The following is a 27,453-nucleotide window of genomic DNA, read 5'->3' on the forward strand; positions in this document are numbered from 1 at the left end:
AGAACTCAGAGAAAAAGTCAGAATTCTGAGATTAAAGTCAGAATTCTGAGAAAAAAGTGAGAACTCTGAGATTAAAGTCAGAATTCTGAGATTAAAGTCGGAATTCTTAGATTAAAGTCGGAATTCTTAGACTAAAGTCAGAACTCTGAGATTAAAGTCAGAACTCTGAGAAAAAGTCAGAACTCTGAGAAAAAGTCAGAACTCTGAGAAAAAGTCAGAACTCTGAGAAAAAGTCAGAACTCTGAGAAAAAGTCAGAACTCTGAGAAAAAGTCAGAACTCTGAGATTAAAGTCAGAACTCTGAGATTAAAGTCAGAACTCTGAGAAAAAGTCAGAATTCTGAGATTAAAGTCGGAATTCTGAGAAAAAAGTCGGAATTCTGAGATTAAAGTCGGAATTCTGAGATTAAAGTCGGAATTCTGAGATTAAAGTCGGAATTCTGAGATTAAAGTCGGAATTCTGAGATTAAAGACAGAATTCTGAGATTAAAGTCAGAACTCAGAGAAAAAGTCAGAATTCTGAGATTAAAGTCAGAATTCTGAGAAAAAAGTCAGAATTCTGAGAAAAAAGTGAGAACTGAGATTAAAGTCGGAATTCTTAGATTAAAGTCGGAATTCTTAGATTAAAGTCGGAATTCTTAGACTAAAGTCAGAACTCTGAGAAAAAGTCAGAACTCTGAGAAAAAGTCAGAACTCTGAGAAAAAGTCAGAACTCTGAGATTAATGTCAGAATTCCGAGATTAAAGTCAGAATTCTGAGATTAAAGTCAGAATTCTGCCAAAAAAAGTCAGAATTCTGACTTTTTCCCCATACTAAACTGAAAAAATTTAAAAATCAGTTAACTTTTTTTTTTTTTTTTCTAGTGGCCCTAATCCTCTTCCGTAAGATAAGGAACAAAGTGAGCAAGAACTTGCTGGTCAGATCTGTAGAAGATTAACCCCGTGCCTTAACATCAGAGGAAAACCTACATGCCACCCTGCTGTTTGGCATTCCCATCCTTGAAGAGGGAGGGGGGGGGGTCCTCAGAGAGCAAAGTCACGGCTTCTTTAGAGCAGAGCCTTTTTCAAACAGCCACACAAGCCAAGAAAGAGGCAATCAGGAGAAAGGAGGAAACGATGTGCTTCCTACAACGGCGGCCATTTGTCCTCGGGTCTCACCTCCTGCCCCTGCTGTCAATATTTCACTAGCGCAGTAAAACCGTTCAAGTGGTCTAGACGAGGGGTTGTGTTACAGCTCTGCCCACTAAAACCTTTCATTCCGTGTATCGGCTGGTGACCCCAGGGGCCCCGACATGTAAAGCTGCCGACTCGTTCAGGACTTCGCTGCAGTGAACCCGCTTCTCTTCCTGGGTAGCGGGACATCAAAAAGTGTTTTACAGCCTGGAAGCAGCACTTCAGTTATCAATATTAAAGAGACGAGCCAAATGACTCGCCGCCGTTAAGACTGCAGGATAGACGACTAAGATTAGCAAAAATATCGCCTCCAAGATATTGTTTGGACTCATGGGAAGGCTTGTTGCTGTAAAATGATGTAACATCATGACTGGACAAGCAAATCCAGTCATCCAGTCAAAGTAAAATGAGTTAAGCAGCAATTTAAAGGGTCGGATCAAAGAACTGGTCAAAAATTCAAGGTGCCTGGATTTGTTGGGATCATTCAAGCAACGATCAACTGATTTACAGCATTACTGACCAATGGTTTGGGAAAAGAAAGATTTAAAGGACTGGAAATCACATTAAAACATGTCTTACCTGGACTTTCATATCCAAAGGGCCATTTTCCTCTGAGTCCAGCTAAATAAAACTCATTTAGACTCGCAAAATAAAACACAACCTACTATTTTTGTTAAATATCTCCCCATAGACATCTGTTGTCATTTTAAACAACCAAGAGCTTATTCGTTTGTTTTTTTTGCTGTTAAGATTAAGTAAAAACATAAAACGATTCAGAAAGCTGAAGAATGGATCTTTTTTATTAGTTGTTAACAAAAATAATCATATTCAAATAGAGTTTCCAAGCTAATTAAAGGGAAAATATCTCTAAAAACATATTTCTGGTGCTTTCAAATATTCTATATAAAAGTGTGTAAGACTGGTATTTGTTCTTATATTACATTTAAAGATTTAAAGGACTCATCGACTGGAAATCACATTAAAATGTTTGTTTCCTGGATTTTAAAAAGCTGCATTCAAGTGTCCAACCTTTTGGTAAGTGACTCATCCCTTTCTCTCTATAGACACCTACCAACTTAAGTTGCGTGGTAAAAAGTTACGTCTTTTTTTAGGTTCGCTTTAACGTTCGCAATTTCCTAAACTTGTGTTGATGAACCCTTTTAACTTGCATTTAGAAGGTGTAACTTAGACATGCATTGATAACTGCATTTGGGGAATATAGGGTCAGGAAATGTGTTGAATAAAACTGGTATATAGTAAATAAAGTGGGCTGTTGTACCTGCCAGATGCAAAGTAAAATAAGTGTCGAAAAGGAGCCGGACAGAATGATTAAACCGATTAGCTAGTTAAAAACAGAGATGTTTGCTTTGTTACTGGGTGAGTAGAGAGAAAGGTGGAGGTGGAGCACAGCCTCAACCGGCGGGGGACAGTTTCAGTCCGGACAGACGTTTCTCCTTGGCTCTACCTTTCTTATACCTCATCCAAAATAAGTGATCCTGAGCTAATATTTGTATTTGTGCTGTTATGTTGGGATGCTGGATCATTATAGGGAAACAACTTCTTTTCTCATAGGTAAGAAGTCTGAATTACGACAGTATAAACGGGGGCTGTGTCCAAACGTCCGCCCTAAGTACTATATGGGGCACCAATTAGTGCAGCGGTCTGCAACCTTTCATATCCAAAGGGCAATTTTTACGGAAGAGGATTAGGGCCACAGAAAGAAAAAAAAAAGTTAACTGATTTTTAAATTTTATTTCAGTTTTTATTTCAGTTTAATATGGGAAAAAATTCAGAATTCTGACTTTTTTTTCTCAGAATTCTCACTTTTTTCTCAGAATTCTCACCTTTTTCTCAGAATTCTCACTTTTTTCTCAGAATTCTCACTTTTTTTCTCAGAATTCTCACCTTTTTTTCTCAGAATTCTCACCTTTTTTTCTCAGAATTCTCACCTTTTTTTCTCAGAATTCTCACCTTTTTTTCTCAGAATTCTCACCTTTTTTTCTCAGAATTCTCACATTTTTTTCTTAGAATTCTCACCTTTTTTTCTCAGAATTCTCACTTTTTTTCTCAGAATTCTCACCTTTTTCTCAGAATTCTCACCTTTTTTTCCTCAGAATTCTCACTTTTTTTCTCAGAATTCTCACTTTTTTTCTCAGAATTCTCACTTTTTTCTCAGAATTCTCACTTTTTTCTCAGAATTCTCACTTTTTTCTCAGAATTCTCACTTTAATCTCAGAATTCTGATTTTAATCTCAGAATTCTGATTTTAATCTTAGAATTCTGACTTTTTTCTCAGAATTCTGACAGCTAACAAACATGTTAGCATCAAGCCATAGCCATGTCTGTTTTAGAGACTAGTGTCATTACCCGATCCGTACCGGAAGCACGATCCGTACCATCAGCTCATTTGCGTCTGCGCAAACAGAATAACTTCCGGTGGCAATATTTCCTTTTTCTTACTTTTTTATGCTTTTGTATTTTTTAGAGGCATGGGTTTCTTTTTGTACATCTTTGTATTTTCGTCAATATTGCATTTTCTAAAAATAAAAAAACAGAAATACATAAAAAAAGTTCAATCGCCTTGTGATAGTTACTTTGACTGCTCTGAGCATGCGCAAATATACGTCGCATATTTAAATTTGTTTAAATATTTGATTTACTCTGAACTTAACTATGCACTCCAGCAGTACTGATCCCACAATGGATTCATTTGCTACCTTTCGTGACCTGCAGTTTTTCATTGATAAGGGAACATTTCCCGAAAATTTGGATTTTTATTCCAGCAAAATGACGTCAAGCAATACAATGGATTGAATTTAAAAAGCATCCATTTCTTCCAGAAAAGTCTTCAATATTGTTTTTACGATGTAGTTTAGTATTCTTTAATTATTTAAGGATATAAATAAAGTTTTTTCAGTACCGTAATTACATTATTTTTTGGCGACCCGGAAGTTATTCTGTTCGCGCAGGCGCAAATGAGCTGATGGTACGGATCGTGCTACCGGTACGGATCGGGTAGCGACAACTATCTCTGTTGTTTTAATTACCTTCTGCTCCTCCATTAATGAGGGGACCCCTCAGGCACGTAAAAAGTTGCCTAATTCCATCATTTTCCACCAATGTGTCACTGGCCACCTCAAACACCTCACATGTTTGTCAGTGAAGCTATGTGCTCCACATCTCTTCCTACATGCTGCCCATTGACATTAAGGTCCAAAATTCTGATAAAAGTCAGAATTCTGACTTTTTTCGGATATTAAACTGAAATAAAATTTAAAGATCAGTTAACTTTTTTTTTCTTTTTTCAGTGACCCTAATCCTCTTCTGTACATTTTGCCCTGAGTCCAGGTAAGTAAAACTTGTTTAAGGCGGTTAAATATTACATGTTGTTTCTTTTAAATAAAACACAACCTATTATTTTTGTTAAATATCTGCCCTAAGAAAGCTGTCATCATCTTAACCAACCAAGAGCTTATTTGTATTTTTTGCCTTTAAAATAAGGAAAAACATAAAACAATTCATAAAGCTGAAGCATGGATTTTTTTCTATAGGGTATTAATCGCTGTCGCTACAAGCATGCTTAGTGTGAGGGATTGCTGAAGAGTCAATGAGTCGATGCAATCAGCTGGTTTTCCTTAGATAGATAAACTTTGAATCAATCTGACTGGATGATCTGGTGAACTGGATGACATGATGTGAATTCAGTTTATTAATAAAGTGAATTGAATTGCAGTAGCTGTTGATCTGACCAACAGCTCCGACTCGTGCTGCTTTTAAACCCTGCCTGCTCCACTCTGAATATAATGGAGAGAGCAGCGACTCCAGAATGGGAGCGGGCGTGACCTCCTGCTCCACGGCTAATTTATCAAATTTCAGTGTTTAGACTGGAAACTGTTTCCACGTGAAGAAGGTTTCCATTTACTTGGATCTGAAATTACAATTCAAGCAAATCCAAAACACAATAATGGAGTCGGTCTCATCTTTTCCACAAATCTTTGATTTGTCCTTTAAAAAATTTTTTAAATCTTACCTAAAGCTAATAAATGATCCTGCCTACAGAGAAAATTTTACTGATCCTATACGAAGCAAAAATTAACCTATGTTGTTAAAATAATCGACGCCTTTAAAAAGGAAAGCAAAAATTATTTTTATTAAAATGGAAAAACAAACTCACTAAAGGGCGTACTGTTTGGGATTTTTTCAATCGTTGCACGCAGCTACAGCTCACACTGTAAGACGAAACAGCAGGGTTTAAAAGTTCACGGCTCACGATGTTTGTTCTCACGCCGTGCGACCCGACGCTCTGATGCCATCTACCTGCTCACACTAAAAAAAAAGAAACGTGGGACTCAGCTCTGCAGTGAGATGGCGCTACTCTAAATCCTCTATCCAGAAGCTAAATGAATATGAAGCAATCTGAAGCTCACTAGAGTGAAATGCGCTGCCTTGGCAGTTTGGGCAATTTTGTGCTGAAAGCCCTAAAAATAAAAGGAGACGACGTATTTGGACAAAGACATGGCTGAGCAAACGTGGCTACTACGGTCTGTCAGTTTGACAGAAAGAACTCCATTTCATTCATTGCACCCCCGGCATGCTGTTGGGTTTACATCTGAGAGGAAGAAGAAGACGAATCCTTGTTTCATTCTATCTCTATTCTCCCACTCTGCAGAATCTGTTAGTTCAATCTCTAACGTTCTGCTCTCTCTGCTTTTTCTCATAGTAGCTTCATCTGGTCTGTTCCTGTTTGGCTGTGACTCCATCCTGGAGAGAAATATCAGCTGTGCTGCTGCCATCAACACCTTTGTTTCTAGATGTTGGAGCTTGGCCTGTTTTCCAGTGTAGTCCTGTTTCTCTGACTGTGACTAACTGGATGTGCTCTCTTCATCCTCTGACATGGGAGCTGGCTCGGAGCTCGTCTGCCTGGCTGAGTGTTTACTGGACGGGGCCGCCTTTTCCAGTTGCCTTTTGTATCTATGCTTCTTTTTCTATGTCTGCTTCTGTCTCCTTGAACCCCAGTCGGCCTCAGCAGATGGCCGCTCACACTGAGCCTGGTTCTGCTGGAGGTTTCTTCCTGTTCAAAGGGAGTTTTTCCTCTCCACTGTCGCTACAAGCATGCTTAGTGTGAGGGATTGCTGAAGAATCGATGAGTCGATGAAATCAGTTTTGAATCAATCTGACTGGATGATCTGGTGAACTGGAAAGTGACCTGAGATGACATGATGTGAATTGGAGCTATAGAAATAAACTGAATAGAATTGAATTGTTTTCCCACTGAGCGATTTGCCCACGACGGCCGATGAATTTCAAACATGTTTGATTTTCTCCCGACCTCGTGATTCCTGATCAGAAGGTAATTGTGAGAGGCTGATCGGCCCTCGTTACCCCCCCCTGTACAATACACCACGCACCATCAGCTGTCATATGTGGACGCACTGTATAAACCTCATGCACCTTGTTCTTCCTTTCACCATTCTACTTCTGCTTTGACCATTTGAGCTGATGGAACGAGTAAATTTCTCCACTGAGATCAATAAACTTAATCAATCGATTAACAAACCAGCAACAGCTTGCAATGACATCAGAAAAAAGAGATCTGGTTTTAAAAAATAAAACAGAAAAGTAAACTTTAAAAAAATCAAACATTGTTCCTAAAAATAGAAACTAATGGTGACCATGCAAACCAAAATCTCAAAAAATGTTTAAAAGAAAAAGAAAGTTTTCAATTATTATTATTATTTTTTTATTTTATTTTACAATTTTAACTACTTAAATTTAAATTTTTCGAATCGCATTTTCTTTGAAGGTGTGAGCGTTTCCGGAACGGACGCCGGCTTAGGCCCCGTCCACACGAAGTCAAAATGAACACGAAACGCTAATATTTTCCAGAACGTTTGCCGTAAAGACAGAGATGTAAAATAAATGTAATCGTCCACACGAATGCATGAAAACGCTGCAAAATGTATGCCAGGCCTGTAAGTGGCGCTGTGGTGCCAAAGCAAAAATAGGCGACGAAATGTTGGGCTTGCGCACTAATATTTATACATGGTTGCCCTGCGGGTCCATTTTGATATTGCGATATTGCTCTGTTCTTCCTGGAGATATTCCAGAAGAAGAAGATTCTGTTGTAAGCCCGACAGCAGGGTGAGTAGCATGAGCAGCAACCATTCAACACAGTACGGCGCCATTGTTGTTGTGATACTGTGTCGCGCATGCGTGTTTAGAGGCGACGCTATGACGCATGCGTGTAAAAAAAAAAATGCGGTTAGAGCTTAAAGATGGAAACGCGAAAACGGCGTTTCAAAATCTTCCCACTCTGAAGGCTGAATAAAAAAAAGATCGTTTACAGACCCCCGAAACGCCGGCTTCGTATGGATGAGAGGCTGGTTTGGTGAAAAATTTGTGCGCTTAGGCCAGGGTTTGACTTCGTGTGGACGGGGCCTTAGTTGATCCCAGACACCCACCTTAGAGGTGTGGAAGCTCTTGCTCTTCTTTGGGTCGGAGGAGGAGGACGTCAGGGAGCTGTTGGGAAGCGTTGGCAGCTTGAGGTGCTGACTGAACAGAGACGTCGATCCTTCCTGCATCACTATCACCTGCCAGAAGGAAAAACCACCTCAGCCTCTTCATTCACAAAGAACACGGAGACTCAACATAGATATGGAGAGAATTCTCGTTAATGTTCTGGTTATACTTGGAAAACGTTTAATCTTTCCTTCTACACATAAAATAAATAGATTTTCTGTTTATATAAACGTAGAAAAAACTGAGTTTATTTCCCAGGAGCCTCGGTTTTAACGTCTGATCTTCACACAGTGATAAAGAGGTTAGATAAACGTCCCTGAAGGACCTCCTCCTGATGCCTCTGAAACTAATAAATCTGTTTGGGTGTCCACACTGCAAAAAATGTAATCGTAAGTAATTTTTTCTTAAAAAAGGTGCATTTGTTCTTGAATTGAGGAGGTAAGGGAGACCTTTTGCCAATGGAACAAGACAATTTACATTTAAAAGAAGAAAAAACATTTGTATTGTCTTATTTCAAGTGCATATTATCTAATCATCTTATTTTAAGAGTAAAAACATTCATTCAATTGGCAGATCATCTTGTTTACCTACTGAAATTAAGGGTAAATACACTGAATTTAAGAATATTTAACTTATTTCTAGATCGCTTTTGCAGTGCAGCTCCCCGCATCCTGATGCTGCCTCCACCATACCTCATAGTAGGGATGATGACCACCAGACTCCCTTCTTCTTCAGACATGATCGGGGCTGAAACTTAGTTTGAATTAAACCTGATTTATTAATCCAATCGTTACCAAGACTAAGGCTTCAATCTAAAAATAAAACACAGGAAAAAATAAACATGTAATATATACAACTTTCCATTACGGATATGATTATTTCTATCCGATAACACGTATATGTATGTAGATTTTCTATAAGTTTTATTTGCAAATTGTTTAAAATGCGCTATCAATGTCTTTTTTTCCCAATATTTAATAAGAAGTGTTAATTTTATCCGGGCGTACACTGTACGATTTTTTCCCCTTTTCGGAGCGATTTATCGTTCATGCGAGAATTTTTTCCAATCGGGCCGACTTTCAGCCTGATGGTTTGTGGTGTTAGCCTGACGTAGTCCTACTCAATTCTAGTCAGAATATGAGTCTGATTCTACTCCATAGAGCTGTGATTATGGGGCGTGTTTCGAACGAACCAGGAAAAAAAATGCCTCTGCACTCAAATGGATAGACCTACAACCAATAAGAGCAACGGAGTGCGTGACGTATGTTAAACTTCCCGACCTCAAACGTACAACGTTACCTACTATGTTTACAACATGGGATTAATATCACGACATTGCGAGTTATTTACTAAATCAGACAGTCAGATGATCTGTTACCATTAAGTTAGATGAACTTCGTCCACGACGATACCCATAACGTTAGCTTGAAAAACATCGGAGCCTAGCATGTCCCTCAGCAGCCAGGATTCCGGGCTTCCGAAAAGGAGCTGGCAACGACCGCTGGCTATATCCACCTCGTCGTTCACGGCGAGTTGCATCACCGTTTGGTGACGTGGTTGATTACGTTACTGTTGATCATCTGTCCATCATCGTATAAAGCCCGCCCTGACAATTTGATTGGCCCGCCAGATATTGGGCAAGCATACTCGCACTACTATTGAGCAATGCCAGACCGAACTTCCCGACCTCAAACGTTGTGGGCGGGACTAAGTTCGGAATGGCACCCAGGCTAGCATGGTGTAGTGTACAGGGGGTAACGAGGGGTGAACAGCCTCTAATGACCACCTCCCATCAGGAATCACAAGGACGGGAGAAAATCAAATATGTTTGAAATTCAGTCGACCGTCGTAATGTGGTCGTGGTCAAATCGTTTAGTGGGCAAACAAGGATCCTTCTTCTTCCTCCTCACAGAAGCATGGCGGGGGTGCAATGAGTGAAATGGAGTTCTTTCTGTAAATTGACAGACCGTAGTAGTCACGTTTGCTCAGCCAATTTTGGGCTTTCAGCACAAAATTGCACAAATTGCCAAAGCAGCGCGTTTAACTCTAGTGAGCTTTATGCTCCTCTTCTACTCGTTTGGCTTCCGGATAGACGAGTCCGAGTAGCGCCATCTCACTGTGGAGCAGAGTCCCATGTAGATGACATGGCCTCATGTGAGCAGACCGCATCATCTCCTTACAGTCAACTAGCCAGGGTACCATTCCGAACTTAGCCCCGCCCACAAGGTTTGAGGTCGGGAAATTCGGTCTGCCATTGCTCAATTGTAGCGCGAGTATGCTCGCACAATATCTGGCAGGCCAATCAAATTGTCAGGGCGGGCTTTATACGATGATGGACAGATGATTAACAGGAACGTAATCAACCACGTCACCAAAGCGCGCTACAATGGCTGCCGCTGGAGAGTTGAGGTGAGTAGATTCTGCTATTAGGTCTGTTCTAGAAGATATCGACAGCAAAATAATTTTAAAAGAGGAACAGAGAAACGCGATCAAGGCATTTGTTGAAAAGAAAGATGTTTTTGGCGTCCTTCCTACGGGATTCGGCAAAAGTTTAATTGATCAGCTGGCTCCCTTGGTCGCTTAACATACGTCACGCACTCCGTTGCTCTTATTGGTTGTAGGTCTATCCAATTGAGTGCAGAGGCATTTTTTTCCTGGTTCGTTCGAAACACGCCCCATAATCACAGCTCTATGGAGCAGCATCAGACTCATATTCTGACTAGAATTGAGTCGGACTACGTCAGGCGAACAGTCAGCCTCCGTAACCATGAAATTTCAGACATTCATTCAAATCCTAGCTTCCCTACCATGCCGCACGATTTCCAGTGATGATTCTGCTTAGCTAGGGTGACCATATTTTCATTTGGGAAAACCAGGACACCTTGGAGCGGGGGAGGGAGGGGGGGGGGGGGGGGGGGGGGGGGGGGGGGTGATTGAAAGAACAAATGTCTCATCATCGGGATTAGCTCCGTGATCAGAGTAAATTTTACTTGGCGCACAACAGTGGTGAAAATTGGAAGTTCAGTTTAATATAATACAACTCTGTGAATAGTTCCGTCTGAAATAAATGAAAATAGTTGCTTTAATGGTTATTGAGTCAGATATGTGGCGGTAATGTTTGGTTTATCTAAAGGTTTTTATCTGTTACTGTGTAAATGGGTTTGGCTGTAATTTAAGGACAGATTCTAATAAATCTGCAGAGTGGGAACTATAAATCTGATAGGAGTTTAATTTTTTTATTGTTGTTTTGCACAATATGCTTAACTAAGTATTTTTTGTTGTTGAATATTAGAGATTTTGCAGATATATTTTGTAGATACATTTTTACAGTAATGGATATTTGAAAATAGCAGCAACATCAGAGATGTGCAGAATGACAGCAGCAGGTTATTTAACTGACTAAGGTTTCTATCATTACATTTGATTCGATTTGTTCCTGCTCCCGGTGGTTGGAACCTTTATTCCACTCTGGATTCTTGTGAGTGTAGTCTTTGTTCACTTTAACTTTTTAAAAAATAAATAAATAAGCAGTTTTGAAAACCTCTGTATTCATTCTTTTCCTGCTTTGTGTGTCAACTTTCACGGTTGCTAAGCAACAGAGCATACGGCGGTAAAACCCGCCGAAGGGAGGACCTGTTCGAGTTTACAGCCAAAACTCTTCCGGTCTCCTTATTTTCAAGGACTTCAAAGGATCCAGTCTAGGTAGACCGCGTCCTTGGAGGATGCGTCCTAGGTTTTCGAACAGAGCAAGAGCCTCTGATAAAGAGCAGGGCTGCCTGCACTGACGTGGCTCAGGGATTACGTCACACGGAGCGTCGTGCGCAGTGAAATCAGGACATTTCCTCACTTTCTAAAAAAAAACCGGGACGCCCGGGACAGGACGTGAAATACGGATATGTCCCGGGAAATACGGAGGTTTGGTCACGCTAGCTTAGCAGTGTAATGAACCTCAACGCCTGTCGTTGTTTCCTGCGCCTGTAAACCCTGATTAGACCTTTGTCGTATCCTCTTCCCAAAACCCGACTGACAAGTAAATTCATCAAAGGCTGCCTTCTTCGCCTGACTTCCTGAATGTTACGGGCGCCGCCATGCTGGTTTGCTTCTTTACCTCTCGAGAGCAGTAGTACCATAGATTGCCACTAGAAGGCGAGGAACCGCGCTACCGTGGTGTGGAAATGCTCGTAAGGAACCGAGCTCAGCACGGCTCGGTTCTCAGAGGTAGTGGAAATTAGGATTTTGTTATCTGAGAACCGAGCCAGAACTGAACCGTGCCGAGCCCTGCTGATGAACTAGTACCAGTTTAGCTAGGTGCAGTTGTGACTGGCGCAGTCCTGTTCCGTTTGTGTACCATTTACACTCAACAGTTATCTTGGTTACCGTGCTCGGACGGATCTGGGCACGGTTTCTAAAGGGTAGAGGAAATGGGGTATTAAGTCTCTCAGCTGGCCTGGGAGCGCCTCAGGCTTCCCCCAGCACAGCTGGAGGAGGAGTCTGGGAGTCTCTGCTGAGGCTGTGGCCCACGTGACCCGGTCCAGGACGAAGCCGAAGACGATGGCAGAAAGTTTCTTTATTTCATGACCTCGTTCACCGAGGCCTATGAGTGCAGAGTTATGGATTCATAGCAAAAAGGTAAAGATTTTTAGTCATGCTGCTCAGAACTGATACCTGCTTATAGCTTGTTATCAAATGTTAATCTATCATAGAGCCTGATGGGAACACAGGTTCCACCCATTATTCTCTGACCTCTGACTCAGAGACTCCTGAACCCAAATGATAAAGTTTAAGGTACCAGATTAAATGCATTTCTCAGATATTTGCTAAACTTTAAACCCCTGTTTTAAAACACCAGATTAAAATAAAAAGATTCAAGTGTGTGGTTTGAATGTAGAGGAAGGAATAGTTCTTCTGCAGTATCTACGGTTCTTTACTTGCCTTTCTCTACATCCTATTAACAGAGACAGGAAGAGTTTAGTTTTACTCCAGAACTGTTCCTTAGTATCTGATTGGCTGCTCATGTATGACCCCGCCCTCTTCCCTCCCAGCCCCTCCCCTTTCTTACCTTTGATTCTTCTGAACCTCGTTTGTGAGGATCCCGCGTCTGCAATGTAAAAGAAAGGGACAGTTACACAAAATCTGGCAGAAATACACCGACTATTGAAATTATTATCTGTATAAATTATTTTTAATCTGGGCTGAATCTGATCTAATTACTTTAATTATTTTATTTTTTTATTTTTTACAGTGTATAAATTTACCTGAAATATTAAATAAAGCAGCACTTTTTGTTTTTTAAACCCGTCTTATTCAACATTCAGCAAGCTGGTTGTGCTCTGGATGTGTGTGTGTGTGTGTGTTTATATATATTAGGGGTGGAACGGTTAAAAAAAAATCCATGGTTCGGTTCGGTTCATGGTTTCGTGGTCACGGTTTTCGGTTTGGTATATGTTGATTGTTACCCCGAAATCCCATAAAAATAAAATAAAGTTAATTAAAAAATCCAAAACAATTCATGGGTAGAAGTCATATACTTGGAAGTGTGAACGGACACGCAAAAAATCCGATTTCACCAAAAAAGCGGAATTGATCATTAAGGCCTGCAGTGTGAACGTAGCCTAATACACTGGTTAAAATATTTATTAAAGATCAGCCAATGACATAAAACTGTGTAAAAATTGCTTTATGATCAGCATAATAAAAAATAAAAACTGAAGTAATTACCGTATTTTCACGACCATAAGGCGCACCGTACTAAAAGGCGCACTCTCAGTTATGTGTCCCATTTCTGTATTTAACACACACATAAGGCGCACCGGACTATAGGGCGCGTTTTTTATATACAGGTACATGTCCTCTACTACCTTTAAATACCTCTACTGCATATTTAAAAATACAGCGGGGGCAAAACTGAGTATGACTGTGCTTTATTCATGTATTTATTACAAAGTATTAATCAAACCTGCGAGCTGGCCATGAGACAGACACATCGCAGATGACACAGCGCTGTGATCACTCCTAAATTAACTTAAAATCCTGAAACCTGCCGACAGAATATGTTCGCTTTTATTACCGGTATCCTGGTGCCTGCAGTTTAAATTATTTAGATGAAAAACACCTGCCAGCCACCGCGGTGAACCCAGAGGCTGCCCAGCCTAGAGGCTGCTGATGAAGGGATTTCTACTGTCTGTGCACCGCTGGTATGTGGGGGTCTGAGCGCCTCCGACAGAAATAGATAATCTGGATGAACTGACTGCAATTATTAAGTTTTCAGGTGGACCTTCTCACGTAAAAAACATATTAAAACTACTTTATTCCCACTGATCACAGCAAATATAGCTGCAAGATTTAGATTATTTAGATGAAAAAACACCTGCCAGCCACCGCGGTGAAGAGGAGGAGACCCGGCCCAGAGGCTGCTGTTGAATTAAGTTTTCAGGTAGAAAAATAGAGCGGGAGCAAAACTGCGTATGTTTGTGCTTTATTCATGTATTTATTACAAAGTATTAATCAAACCCATCAAAGTCATCCTCCTCTGTTTATGAATTAAACAGCTGCGCTAAATCAGACATGCCAATTTCCCCTTCTTTGCTGTCAGAGTCACTTTCCGTGCAGCGCGGCTCCTCAGAAATAATGCCGGCTTTTGCGAAAGCTTGAACAATAGAGCCAGCAGACACGTTAGTCCAAGCATCTACAATCCATCCGCAAACTGTGGCGTAACTTCCCGGCGCTGCCTTCCACTTATCCTGTAACTGTGGTCTCTGTCGGTCATCCATCGCTCCCACGCCGCTCGCAGCCTTACTTTGAACGGCCGCTTCACACCGATGTCGAGCGGTTGAAGTTCCTTTGTCAGACCCCCCGGGATAACGGCGAGCACAGCGTTCATTTTTTTTCACCATGTTTTTCACATCAGCTGTCAGACGGGCACGCATGGAGTCACATATTAAAAGCGATGGTGATGCGTGGAAAAAAACCACCTGTTGTCCTCACATACACCTCCCTCAGCCACGCTTTCATCATCTCCTCATCCATCCAGCCTTTTCCATTTGCGTTAATATCATATGTCATCAGAGCGCTGTCTGTCTCGCTGTCAGCTCCCAGATCAGCTTCTCTGATTGGTTGATGCGGCGCGTCCAGCAGCAAAACTTCCATTTTTTCCATCTCGAGCAGCAGCAGCGCGTTGGCGGCGCGCTCTCGACTCGCTGCGCCTGCTGCTCAAAACGCGCTGCGGGACCTTTTGCTGCGCCTATACGCTCGTCAACCGTTGACTTTGCATGTAAACTCGCTGCTTCTGCTGCACCTGCTGCGTCCGGTTCACAGCGAGCACAGCATTAATTTGTTTCACCATGTTTTTCACATCAGCTGTGAGATGGGCACGCATGGAGTCAGATTAACAGCGATGGTGATGAGTGGAAAAAAAAACACCTGGTCTCCTTACATTCAGCCACTCTTTCATCATCTCCTCAATGAGGTGGTCTCAAAAGTCGCAGTAACAACACACATAGGGCGCACCGCACCAAAGGACGCACCGCACATTTTGAGGGAAAAAAAAGATGTTTATGTGCGCCTTATAGTCGTGAAAATAGGGTACTAGTAGACAAACTAGTAAACAATCTGCTGTTATTAAAACCAAATTGAAGGTACTGTGTAGTGTTCTACATATCGAGACATGGCTATGAGTTTGCATTCAATGGACATCTCTAGGGAAAACAAAACCCTACAAAAGGCATCTTATTTCTTTAGGGTCTCCCTTAGAGAAAACTTCTTCAGACCTCAATTAAACAGTCGATTCAAGTAACAAATGAAACTGTTTACAAAAGAAGGTGAAAAAATAAAGAAGCTAATTAAGAGCTATATATACATTTATGTCTCACTGTATAATTTAATTTCTACCTACATATTTATTCATTGTATTTTGGGGGTAATTAATTGAATGCTTATTTATTTATTGAGCATGTATTTATTTTTATATACGGTAGAACTGTTCCTCCATACCTAAAAAATCTTATCTGTGCAAATAAGCCTTAAAACAGATTTATGTAAACATCCTGTCTGGTAAATTAGGCCATGAAAATACAATATCTAAGTTTGGCTACTGCTCTCTAATGAGAATATGTTAGTGGCACTCATCAGATTGAACTATCTGGAAATTAAAGGCGACAATAAAGTTAAAGCTGATATATTTTTCTCATTTTTATTTCAAAAACTTGACTGCAGTTGACTGTTTTAATGAGTGTTTGGCTATGTAAAACAAATGGCTAGTCTTGGCCACATGAGCTCTCTATGGCCAAGAACCTTTAAAATCACTCATGTTTGAATAACTGAACATTATTCAGGCTAATCGAATTTTACAATTATAATAACTGCATAAACTTTTTTTTAACACTTTTTCTTAGCCACTTGGATAGTCCCTTTCCATCACACGCTGCTTGTTGGTAGGTGGGAAGCTTTGGGTTTACTAATTTACATACAGCATTTGGCTACAGTGAGTTGGGATTTAAACTGACGCTAGATATTTTCACTTGCATACTGCAGGAGGGAAATCAGTGATTCACCTGAATGTGAGTTCTCAGGTTGGTGTTCAATGTCCTGGACATTGACAACGGTTTGGTTTTTGGATTGCATAGCAGACATCTGAACACGTACTTTTTATCTGAGGATTCAACAAGTTTCAATATCTCTGAAGATAAAGCCGCGGTGTGGTAGCGACAGTTGGCTGCTCTTCTCGCTCTGATCCTGTCTCCTCCTCCATCCTGTGTGTGTGGCTCTGTGTGTGTGCGTGGCCATGTCTTTAATACCTGGTGGGGACAATTTCCTAGGAATATGCTACATTTTGGGGACTCATAGGTACTTGTGGGGACCAACAACTGGTCCCCATAAGGAAAATTTCTCTTCGTGGGGTGGGGGTTAGGTTTAGGACTAAGGTGTGAATTGAGTTTAGGTTAGGTTTAAGGATAGGTATGTGTCGGTAATGGTTAGGGTTAGGGCAGGGGTCATGGTTAGGCCATATAAATTAGTGGGAAATGAATGGAAGTCAATGGAAGGTCCCCACAAGGATATTGTGACACAACATGTGTGTGTTCTTTGAGTTCCGCTGCAGTACGCATGCGCATGTTTCGTAGATACAGACAGGAGAGGCAGAATAGAGGCTAATGCATAAATGTCCGACAAATAACTCCGATTGTTGTTTAAAAAATACAAAACCTGGTTTCATTACTTAGTTTTGCCCTGGATTTTGTAGCGTTTGTGGACGCTACGTCACTACTTGAAAAAAACAATAACGTCACTACTGGAAAGTTACTTGATAAATAAAGCGGCTACGCTACAGTCAAGCTACTGGAACATGTAGTTAAACTAATAGCTTCGCTACATGTAGCGGCGCTACTGCCCATCACTGCCTCCGATCGGCGTAACTGCGTGTCATTACCAAGTGAATACCCAGTGGGTACGTCCATGAGCGGGGAAAATCGGTTAGAAATATGGATGGGTTAGTGGCGACCAGTGGGCAGACATCTACGACTACGTTTTCTGCGTACGGCTACCCAATCGCATAGCTGCTCAGGCAATGTTAGAGGACAACTAGGTGGGGTGTCTTGGTGGGCCTATTTTACCACCTGGATGTTCAAGCTAGGCTTTAAAGTGCTTCTTGACAGTTGGAGTTACTTGTATAAGGAGATATCACAGAAAGAAAAAGACGGAGAAGCCTGAACAACAACGCAGCTCAGCAGTCAAAACAGGAAGAGAACTTAATACCGCAGTGTGGAACCCTCTAGTGGCATAACCAAAAATCCCAGAATGGCAGATCACTAAAGTTGGTCCACTTCATGTGGAGCAGTAACATGATGCCCAAGTTTAACTGTTCTCCCAAGCCAGACCAATCACATCTTTCCTGCTGGAAAACCCTAAACTAGGGATGCACGATATAATCGGCCCCCTATCGGTATCGGCCTTAAAACTGAATATCGGACATCGGCCACCCCACCGATATTTAACCCGATATTTGATCGGCCTCTGAGTTTCTAAAGTCTAAAAAATATATATATATATATATATAATACTACTTCTTCTTCCTCAAAAACTTCTTTTTTACAGACTTAAAAACTTCTAAAGACGAGGGAAAAATATTGATACATTAAAATATCCCAATATCTTCATATGCTGATATATTGCCATTTAAAAACAACATATCAATCTCTTTTACTAATGAAATATTGCTATATGTCATCGTTATGCTACGAAATCCCCCGAAAATTCACCAAATGTTGCTATATTCTTATATGTTGATATATTGACGCGGTATCGATATATTTTACTAACAGAATCTCACAAGAATTTGCAAAATATCACGAGAGTTTGTAACAGAACAATGAAATTTCATATTTTGAAAGTAATATAGATCGATACCGCGTTTTTAAAAATCTCTCTCTCTCTCTCTCTTTATATATATATTTATATATATATACTTTTGTCCAGCTTTAACATCAGTATCGATATCGGTTACATGACTTTTAAAATATCGGCATATCGGCCAAAATCCCAATATCGTGCATCCCTACCCTAAACCCCTGTGAAAGGATGTTTGACAAACTACTGTTCATCCAACTTAACAGACCGAGATATTTCTAGCTGCATAAGCAGGCAGCAAGTTACCAGAAGAAAAGACTAGTGATCATGACATTTCTAGAAACGAAGTGAACCAATCGAGGAGGTTTTAAAACCCTGTGGGCGAGCCAGAGCCCCTGGAGAGAACCCACAGATGCACAGTCACAGCACGCCAACATCACAGAGAAACACAGCAGGTGAGCTTTGGACCCTGCAGTGCAGTGATGCAGCCGTGTTAATAACTATGCACAAGCTTTTTTAAAGAATAAACTAGTGTGATTTACTCACACACATCCCAACAAAGTGGGCTTATACGTACAAAATTCCCCATCTCCCAATCATGTGTTTTTAAATATTATGCTGTAATATCTTAACACTTCACTGGAACTGAGCTTTCCTGCCACCGTCTCCACAGATTGTTCCTCTAAATCTGCTTCAGAGATCGTCCTCAATTCTGGGTCAGAAAAGGTTTGACATTCAGATTTGGACGTCCTGAACTCTGGATCAGTGGAGGATTCCCATTCAGATTTGGACGTCCTCAACTCTGGATCAGTGGAGGATTCCCATTCAGATTTGGACGTCCTCAACTCTGGATCAGTGGAGGTTTCACATTCAGATTTGGACGTCCTCAACTCTGGATCAGTGGAGGATTCACATTCAGATTTGGACGTCCTGAACTCTGGATCAGTGGAGGTTTCACATTCAGATTTGGACGTCCTCAAATCTGGATCAGTGGAGGATTCCCATTCAGGTTGGGACAGCTCTGAAACCTCTTCCATTTCTGACTCACTGTCTTGTGAGTCGGTTTGCTCGTATGTCTCACTTGCCCTAGACAGAAACTTGTTCATGAGCGTCGGGTCTTTTCTAAAATAGGGCTCAATATGATCAAGATATTCTTTCATATCCTTCATTTTCTTCATGATGGAAGTTATTTGTTTTTCAATCTTGTGTTGCTTCCTTTTTCCCAAATAGGCGAACCATATAGTCATCCCAGGTTTCAAGTTTTGTTTTTTTTCCTGAATCTTTTGTAAAAAACTTATTTCAACTTTCTCCAACTCATCAAGCAATTCTTGAGTCTCTCTGTAACTCTTATCCAGTTTAGTTTGAAATGACAGTTCTTTTGTCAAGCTTTCAATCATTTCCATCAATATCTTGTTGTTTTTCTTTAACTTTTCCTCCTGCGCTTTTGCAATTTTGAACTGAAGCTTCATTACAGTTATATCGACTAACTGTTCTTCTGCTGTTTTTGCCTGCTGCTTAAGTTCAGCATTTCTCCGACGTAAAGCTTCTACTTTTTCATCTTCCTGATGTTGTTTCATCCGGAAAGCCTCCTGGGCTTTGAGTTCTTGTTGAAGCCCCTGGACCCTTTTTTCCAACTGTTTACTAAACTTTATCTCATTTTGAATCCAGCTGTTAGCATCACATGTAAAGTCAATTTCAGGTAAGTCCCTTTCCAGTTGCTCGTTCAGTCCACAGAGGTATTGAACGTTTCTCCTATTCAACTCACGCAACTGTTTTAGTTCACAATACTTTTCCCGGGAAGGCATTTTGTGATTTGTTGGACTTTAAATCCAAAAGAGCTTTGAGGACCAATAATAGTCAGCTTACCGCTGGGAGTCTCAGTTAGAATGCTACCACCACTAGCAAAGCACATAGATATAGAAAAGACTCCACCCACATTCTTTTTTTCTTGACTCCGCCCACAAAAAGAATGTGGGCGGAGTCCACAAATCTATTTTTGTTTAAACTGGTGTAAACAAAATGACAAAATAAATCTGTCTAAGTCTGTCTTAGGCGGCTGGCCAAGGCTTGGAGCCTTTGTTTGGCACTTTCCAGTGCTTCAGTTATGGGCATCTGGCTATACCTCTTGGGTACTTGCTTTTTCATTGTAGGCCTACCTCTTAAAGGAATAGTACACCCAAAACATGATTAGCCTTCATTTTCTACTCACCCCCATGCTGAACAACACTCTGGAGTACTTTTTTGATATCTCAAATGCATCTGGAGATCTGGGAGGCTTCTTTCTGTCTGCTGACATTGAAATAATGGAGGTCTATGGCGCCCGAGGCAGAAAGGTCCATAAAAGTCCACAAAAAACGTGTCAATATTCCTCCATACTGCTCGTCCAATGTATTCCAAGTGTCCTGAGTGGGTAGCATCCAAAATTTACTCGAAACGAAGTCATTTAGAATGTTTTTAGAGCATAAACAGTAGTGTATAGGATTTCCCAAAAGCGCATTCAAGAGTCTACGGAAACCGCGGCAGACCAAACCAGACGAAAGTGCGCATTCAGCGTCTGCTCTGCCGATAATGCAAGCGAAGAAGAAGAAATGTGCTGTTGACCTGTGCAAAGAAAGAAACAACGAAAGAAAAATGTCTGAGGACTTCAGTGTTGAGGAAGAGCATGAGTTCTTTGCCGAGCTGAATGCGTTGGTTTGGTCTGCCGGCTTCCGTAGCGTCGTGATCGCGCAGGTGCGCGCTTTCAGGAAATCCTATACACTACTGTTTATGCTCTAAAAACATTCTAAATGACTTTGTTTCGAGTAAATTATGGACGCTACCCACTCAGGACTCTTGGAATACATTGGACGAGCAGTATGGAGGAATATTGACACGTTTTTTGTGGACTTTTATGGACCTTTCTGCCTCGGGCGCCGTAGACCTCCATTATTTGAATGTCAGCAGACAGCAAGAAGCCTCCCAGATCTCCAGATGCATTAATTGAATCACTTCTTTCCTTGTTGCCTTGATATTATCCTCCAGCCTTCTTTTCTATGCTGGGTATTTCATCACATGGTTGTTCTTACAGCCAAGTAACTCTAGGATTACCGCTGCTGTGCAGTATACAGCACTAGCATTAGTGTCAGTGATGGTTGATGTAGGAATTGCTTGCAGAGCTTCATTCACGTTTGCTAGTAGACTTTCTGATGGTACCTCACTTAGTCTCTGTAACTGGCTTCGGGGTCTCCTGGTGGACATCTTTGTCATAATCTTAGGCCCCGTCCACACGAAGACGAACCCTGGCCTAAACGCACAAATTTTTCACCAAACCAGCCTCTCATCCACACGAAGCCGGCGTTTCGGGGGTCTGTAAACGATCTTTTTTTTATTAAGCCTTCAGAGTGGGAAGATTTTGAAACACCGTTTTCGCGTTTCCATCTTTAAGCTCTAACCGCATTTTTTTTTTTTTTTTACACGCATGCGTCATAGCGTCGCCTCTAAACACGGTATCACAACAACAATGGCGCCGTACTGTGTTGAATGGTTGCTGCTCATGCTACTCACCCTGCTGTCGGGCTTACAACAGAATCTTCTTCCTCTGGAATATCTCCAGGAAGAACAGAGCAATATCGACGACATAGTTCAGCACCTGAATTTGACTGAACCACGAAAATGGACCCGCAGGGCAACCATGTATAAATATTAGTGCGCATGCCCAACATTTCGTCGCCTATTTTGGCTTTGGCACCACAGCGCCACTTACAGGCATGGCATACATTTTGCAGCGTTTTTATGCATTCGTGTGGACGATCACATTTATTTTACGTCTCCGTCTTTACGACAAACGTTCTGGAAAATATTAGCGTTTCGTGTTCGTTTTGACTTCGTGTGGACGGGGCCTTATTTTCAGGTCAGTTGCTGCCTCCTCCAGTGTGGGTACGCTTATTGGAGTGTACACAATCTCTGGTGGGGGGGCTGGTGTTAACTCCCCTCTGACCTGGGGTTCTAGTTCCTTCTTGCTAAAACAGTGGTTTTGGTTTGGTCAGTTTCAAGTTGTCAAAGCAGTTGTTGTTTATGACAAAAGGGCTCGAAACCTTGGACCCAATATTCAACAGACAAAGACAGTCTGTATTAAAAAAACAGTGTCTGCTGGTCGTCAGCTGGAGCGGTTAAACCGGGTCCTCTGTGGAAACAGAAACTCAGGTCAGTGACTAAGAATAAATGGCTAGTAATGGCTAAGAGCTATAGTCACTGACCTGGTACAGAGCAGTGATGGGCAGTAGCGCCGCTACATGTAGCGAAGCTATTAGTTTAACTACATTTTCCAGTAGCTTGACCGTAGCGTCGCTGCTTCATTTATCAAGTAACTTTCCTGTAGTGACGTTATTGCTTTGATCAAGTAGCGACGTAGCGTCCACAAACGCTACAAAATCCAGGACAAAAATAAAACATGAAACCAGGTTTTCTATTTTGAAACAACAATCAGCCTCAAAACTACTGTAAATAGCAGTTTCAGCTGACGCTCTTATAAGTGGCGTAGTAGCACAGGCACACTCAGTAGGGTTAAACAAGCGCACCCTTTCCAAGGCTGTCGTTCTATTGGCTGGAAAGGTTGCTAGGCGACAATCCAACTGCAGTCTGAGAGAGAGCAAAAAAAATCTGCAAGCAAAGCCTACGGGTTTGCGAGCGTATCTGAGACTCGAGCAGAGCGCGGTTTGTGCGCGAAGAGAAGGAGGCAAGCGAGAGGAGAAAATATCTGTGCAAGAAGCATTAAATCTGAGAGAAGAAACAAAGATTTGAGAGAGAAGAGAAAATATTTGAGAGAGAGCGCATGTTTTGAGTGTGAGCATTATAAGTTTTGAGTGCAAGAAGATGAAATTCTTTTCTCAAATTGAAATGATGTGCTCTTGCATTATGGCAGGATAATTCTCCCATATGTGCCACTAATTAGAGAGTAGTAGTGAAACTTCAATATTGTATTTTCATGGCTTGGTTTACTTGACAGGATCTTTACATAAATCTGTTTTTAGGCTTTGCACAGATAAGATTTTTTAGGTATGGAGGAACAGCTCTCCCATATATAAAAATAAATACATGCTCAATAAATAAATAAGCATTCAATTAATTACCCCCAAAATACAATGAATAAATATGTAGGTAGAAATTCAATTATACAGTGAGACATAAATATATTCATCACTTAATTAGCTTCTTTATTTTTTCACCTTCTTTTGTAAACAGATTCATTTGTTACTTGAATCGACTGTTTAATTGAGGTCTGAAGAAGTTTTCTCTAAGGGAGACCCTAAAGAAATAAGATGCCTTTTGTAGGGTTTTGTTTTCCCTAGAGATGTCCATTGAATGCAAACTCATAGCCATGTCTCGATATGTAGAACACTACACAGTACCTTTCATTTGGTTTTAATAACAGCAGATTGTTTACTAGTTTGTCTACTAGTAATTACTTCAGTTTTTATTTTTTATTATGCTGATCATAAAGCAATTTTTACACAGTTTTATGTCATTGGCTGATCTTTAATAAATATTTTAACCAGTGTATCAGACTCATTTTGAATTGATATTAGGTTAGTACAACCAGTGTTGGGAAAGTTCTCTTTCTACGTGAACTAGTTCAAAGTTCAGTTCACACATTTTAAAATGAACTAGTTCAGTTCATAGTTCAAAAATTTGAACTAAGTTCACAGTTCCAAAAAATGAACTAGTTCATAGTTCTTTTTTTTTCATATATTGCTCAATTACACCATAGCCTACTGTAGAACCACAGACAGCAATTATTTTATCAGTTGTAACTCTGAAACTGTGCGTCAGATTTCATCTTCATATCCAGTTTTGAATCCTTATCCAACCAGGGTTTACATTAGCATTGAGGGGACAGCATTTCCCCATTGTTGCTTTAACGCTTTGTTGCTGTCCATTCACTTCACACTAGTAGCAGCTGCAGCTTTCACCCCTACAGTATATTCTCAAAAACATCAGGACAAATGTGCTGCTTGAATGGTCTTTTTTATGAGGAATTATTAAAAGAAAAACAGGAAAGTAGTCTTTAAGGTGCAAATGTTTTTTTTAATTTTAATAATTTTTTCCATTTGAAATCCCATTTCAGTACATAATAAAAAGGAATCCTGGAAAATTATACCAGGCAGGTTTAAGTGCGGATTTTTTTACTGAAAGCCGGCGGGCAAAGTTTGCAGAGAAATGTAAGATTGTTGCCATCATCCTCACCGACCACCTGGTCATAAAACTGTTTTAAGTGATCATACTGCTGCTTTGTCGCCTCCACGGTCGCCTCCATGCTGCTGTGGCTTCCGCGCTGCATTTCGTTTTGATGACGCACGCGGCTGTAGGCTACGACGCTGGTAGCTGGTGTTGCCAGATTGGGTGTTTTTCCCGCTACATATTAAGGCCTGTTTATGGTGTGATTTAGTCGGGGTTTCTTCTGGAGGACTCTATAGAAATCTGGCAACCTATTGAACGGAGTTGAACTGAGAGAGCGTGCCGTTCACAGACACCAGAATGAACGAGTTCACAATAACGTTCATCAGGCAGTAATGCAGTACGTTCAGTTCACGTTCACCCAAAATATGAACGAGTTCATGAACTTTCGTTCAATGAACGCGTTCAGGCACAACACTGAGTACAACGTTAAGTAGCTTCTGATGTAGTTAAGCTACTGTTAACACATTAGTGTAACTTAGGCCCCGTCCACACGAAGTCAAAACGAACACGAAACGCTAATATTTTCCAGAACGTTTGTCGTAAAAACGGAGACGTAAAATAAATGTGATCGTCCACACGAATGCATGAAAACGCTGCAAAATGTATGCCAGGCCTGTAAGTGGCGCTGTGGTGCCAAAGCAAAAATAGGCGAGGAAATGTTGGACATGCGCACTAATATTTATACATGGTTGCCCTGCGGGTCCATTTTCGTGGTTCAGTCAAATGCAGGTGCTGAACTATGTGGTCGATATTGCTCTGTTCTTCCTGGAGATATTCCAGAAGAAGAAGATTCTGTTGTAAGCCCGACAGCAGGGTGAGTAGCATGAGCAGCAACCATTCAACACAGTACGCGCCATTGTTGTTGTGATACTGTGTCGCGCATGCGTGTTTAGAGGCGACGCTATGACGCATGCGTGTAAGAAAAAAAATGCGGTTAGAGCTTAAAGATGGAAACGCGAAAACGGCGTTTCAAAATCTTCCCACTCTGAAGGCTTAATAAAAAAAAAAAGATCGTTTACAGACCCCGAAACGCCGGCTTCGTATAGATGAGAGGCTGGTTTGGTGAAAAATTTGTGCGTTTAGGCTAGGGTAAGGCATCGTGTGGACGGGGCCTGAGCTTACTATAATTCTTCAGGTGGTAGCTTTGGTGTAGTGAAGCTTAATTTATTGTTGAGTAACTAATAGCTTAGCTCACTACAGTGGACAAGTAGCTAGCCCAACACTGATATGTATGTATGTATGTATGTATGTATGTATATATATATATATATATATACACTATATTGCCAAAAGTATTTGCTCACCTGCCTTGACTCACATATGAGCTTAAGTGACATCCCGTTCCTAATCCATAGGGTTCAATATGACGTCGGTCCACCCTTTGCAGCTAGAACAGCTTCAACTCTTCTGGGAAGGCTGTCCACAAGGTTTAGGAGTGTGTTTATGGGAATTTTTGACCATTCTTCCAGAAGCGCATTTGTGAGGTCGCACACTGATGTTGGACGAGAAGGCCTGGCTCTCAGTCTCCGCTCTAATTCATCCCAAAGGCGTTCTATCGGGTTGAGGTCAGGACTCTGTGCAGGCCAGTCAAGTTCATCCACACCAGACTCTGTCATCCATGTCTTTATGGACCTTGCTTTGTGCACTGGTGCACAGTCATGTTGGAAGAGGAAGGGGCCAGCTCCAAACTGTTCCCACAAAGTTGGGAGCATGGAATTGTCCAAAATGTCTTGGTATGCTGAAGCATTCAGAGTTCCTTTCACTGGAACTAAGGGGCCAAGCCCAGCTCCTGAAAAACAACCTCACACCATAATCCCCCCTCCACCAAACTTTACACTTGGCACAATGCAGTCAGACAAGTACCGTTCTCCTGGCAACCGCCAAACCCAGACCCGTCCATCAGATTGCCAGATGGAGAAGCGCGATTCGTCACTCCAGAGAACGCGTCTCCACTGCTCTAGAGTCCAGTGGCGGCGTGCTTTACACCACCGCATCCGACGCTTTGCATTGCACTTGGTGATGTATGGCTTGGATGCAGCTGCTCGACCATGGAAACCCATTCCATGAAGCTCTCTGCGCACTGTTCTTGAGCTAATCTGAAGGCCACATGAAGTTTGGAGGTCTGTAGTGATTGACTCTGCAGAAAGTTGGCGACCTCTTCGCACTATGCGCGTCAGCATCCGCTGACCCCGCTCCGTCAGTTTACGTGGCCTACCACTTCGTGGCTGAGTTGTTGTCGTTCCCAAACACTTCCATTTTCTTATAATACAGCTGACAGTTGACCGTGGAATATTTAGGAGCGAGGAAATTTCACGACTGGATTTGTTGCACAGGTGGCATCCTATCACAGTTCCACGCTGGAATTCACTGAGCTCCTGAGAGCGACCCATTCTTTCACAAATGTTTGTAAAAACAGTCTGCATGCCTAGGTGCTTGAATTTATACACCTGTGGCCATGGAAGTGATTGGAACACCTGATTCCAATAATTTGGATGGGTGAGCAAATACTTTTGGCAATATAGTGTATATATATATATATATATATATATATATATATATATATATATATATATATATATATATATACATATACATACACACACACACACACACATACACACGCACACACACACAACAGAATCAAAGCAAATCGAAGAACCTAGAATATAAGACATACCTTCAGTTGTTTCACACTTTTTTGTAAGTATACAATTCCACAATTCATAGTTTTGATGCCTTTAGTGTGAATCTATAATCTTCCTAGTCATGAAAATAAAGAAAACTCTTTGAATGAGAAGGTGAGTCCAAACTTTTGGTCTGTACTGTTAAAATATATAAACTAAAAAAAAAAAGAAAAAAAAAGAATGTATCCTGCTTCGTGGAACCGCAAAGTTATCTGGCTAACCCAGTGATCCTGCTTCGTGGTCCAGGCCTCTGGTTCGTCTCTCTTTCGCCTGATGATGTTTTAGAATTTGTCCCAGTGTAGCGCTGCCATGTTAGAATCGCCTCTAGAAGCCACGTTAGAATCGCCTCTAGAAGCCATGTTAGAATCGCCTCTAGAAGCCACATTAGAATCGCCTTTAGAAGCCATGTTAGAATCGCCTCTAGAAGCCACATTAGAATCGCCTTTAGAAGCCATGTTAGAATCGCCTCTAGAAGCCATGATAGAATCGCCTCTAGAAGCCACGTTAGAATCGCCTCTAGAAGCCA

General features: G+C 41.2%; 1 protein-coding gene across 1 annotated transcript in view; it reads right to left on the minus strand.

The window, feature by feature from the left end:
* Positions 1-27,453, minus strand: part of mllt3 (MLLT3 super elongation complex subunit) — a 102,346-nt gene that overhangs the window by 33,817 nt on the left and 41,076 nt on the right. The window contains exons 5-6 of the mRNA XM_038299369.1: positions 12,749-12,787; positions 7,632-7,760 (exon numbers count right to left, since the gene is read on the minus strand). Coding sequence (XP_038155297.1) covers positions 7,632-7,760; positions 12,749-12,787 — 168 coding nt within the window. The remainder of the gene's footprint in view (positions 1-7,631; positions 7,761-12,748; positions 12,788-27,453) is intronic.

The sequence above is a fragment of the Cyprinodon tularosa genome, unplaced genomic scaffold, assembly GCF_016077235.1.
Source record: "Cyprinodon tularosa strain WSP-4 unplaced genomic scaffold, ASM1607723v1 ctg427, whole genome shotgun sequence".
Lineage (NCBI taxonomy): Eukaryota > Metazoa > Chordata > Actinopteri > Cyprinodontiformes > Cyprinodontidae > Cyprinodon > Cyprinodon tularosa.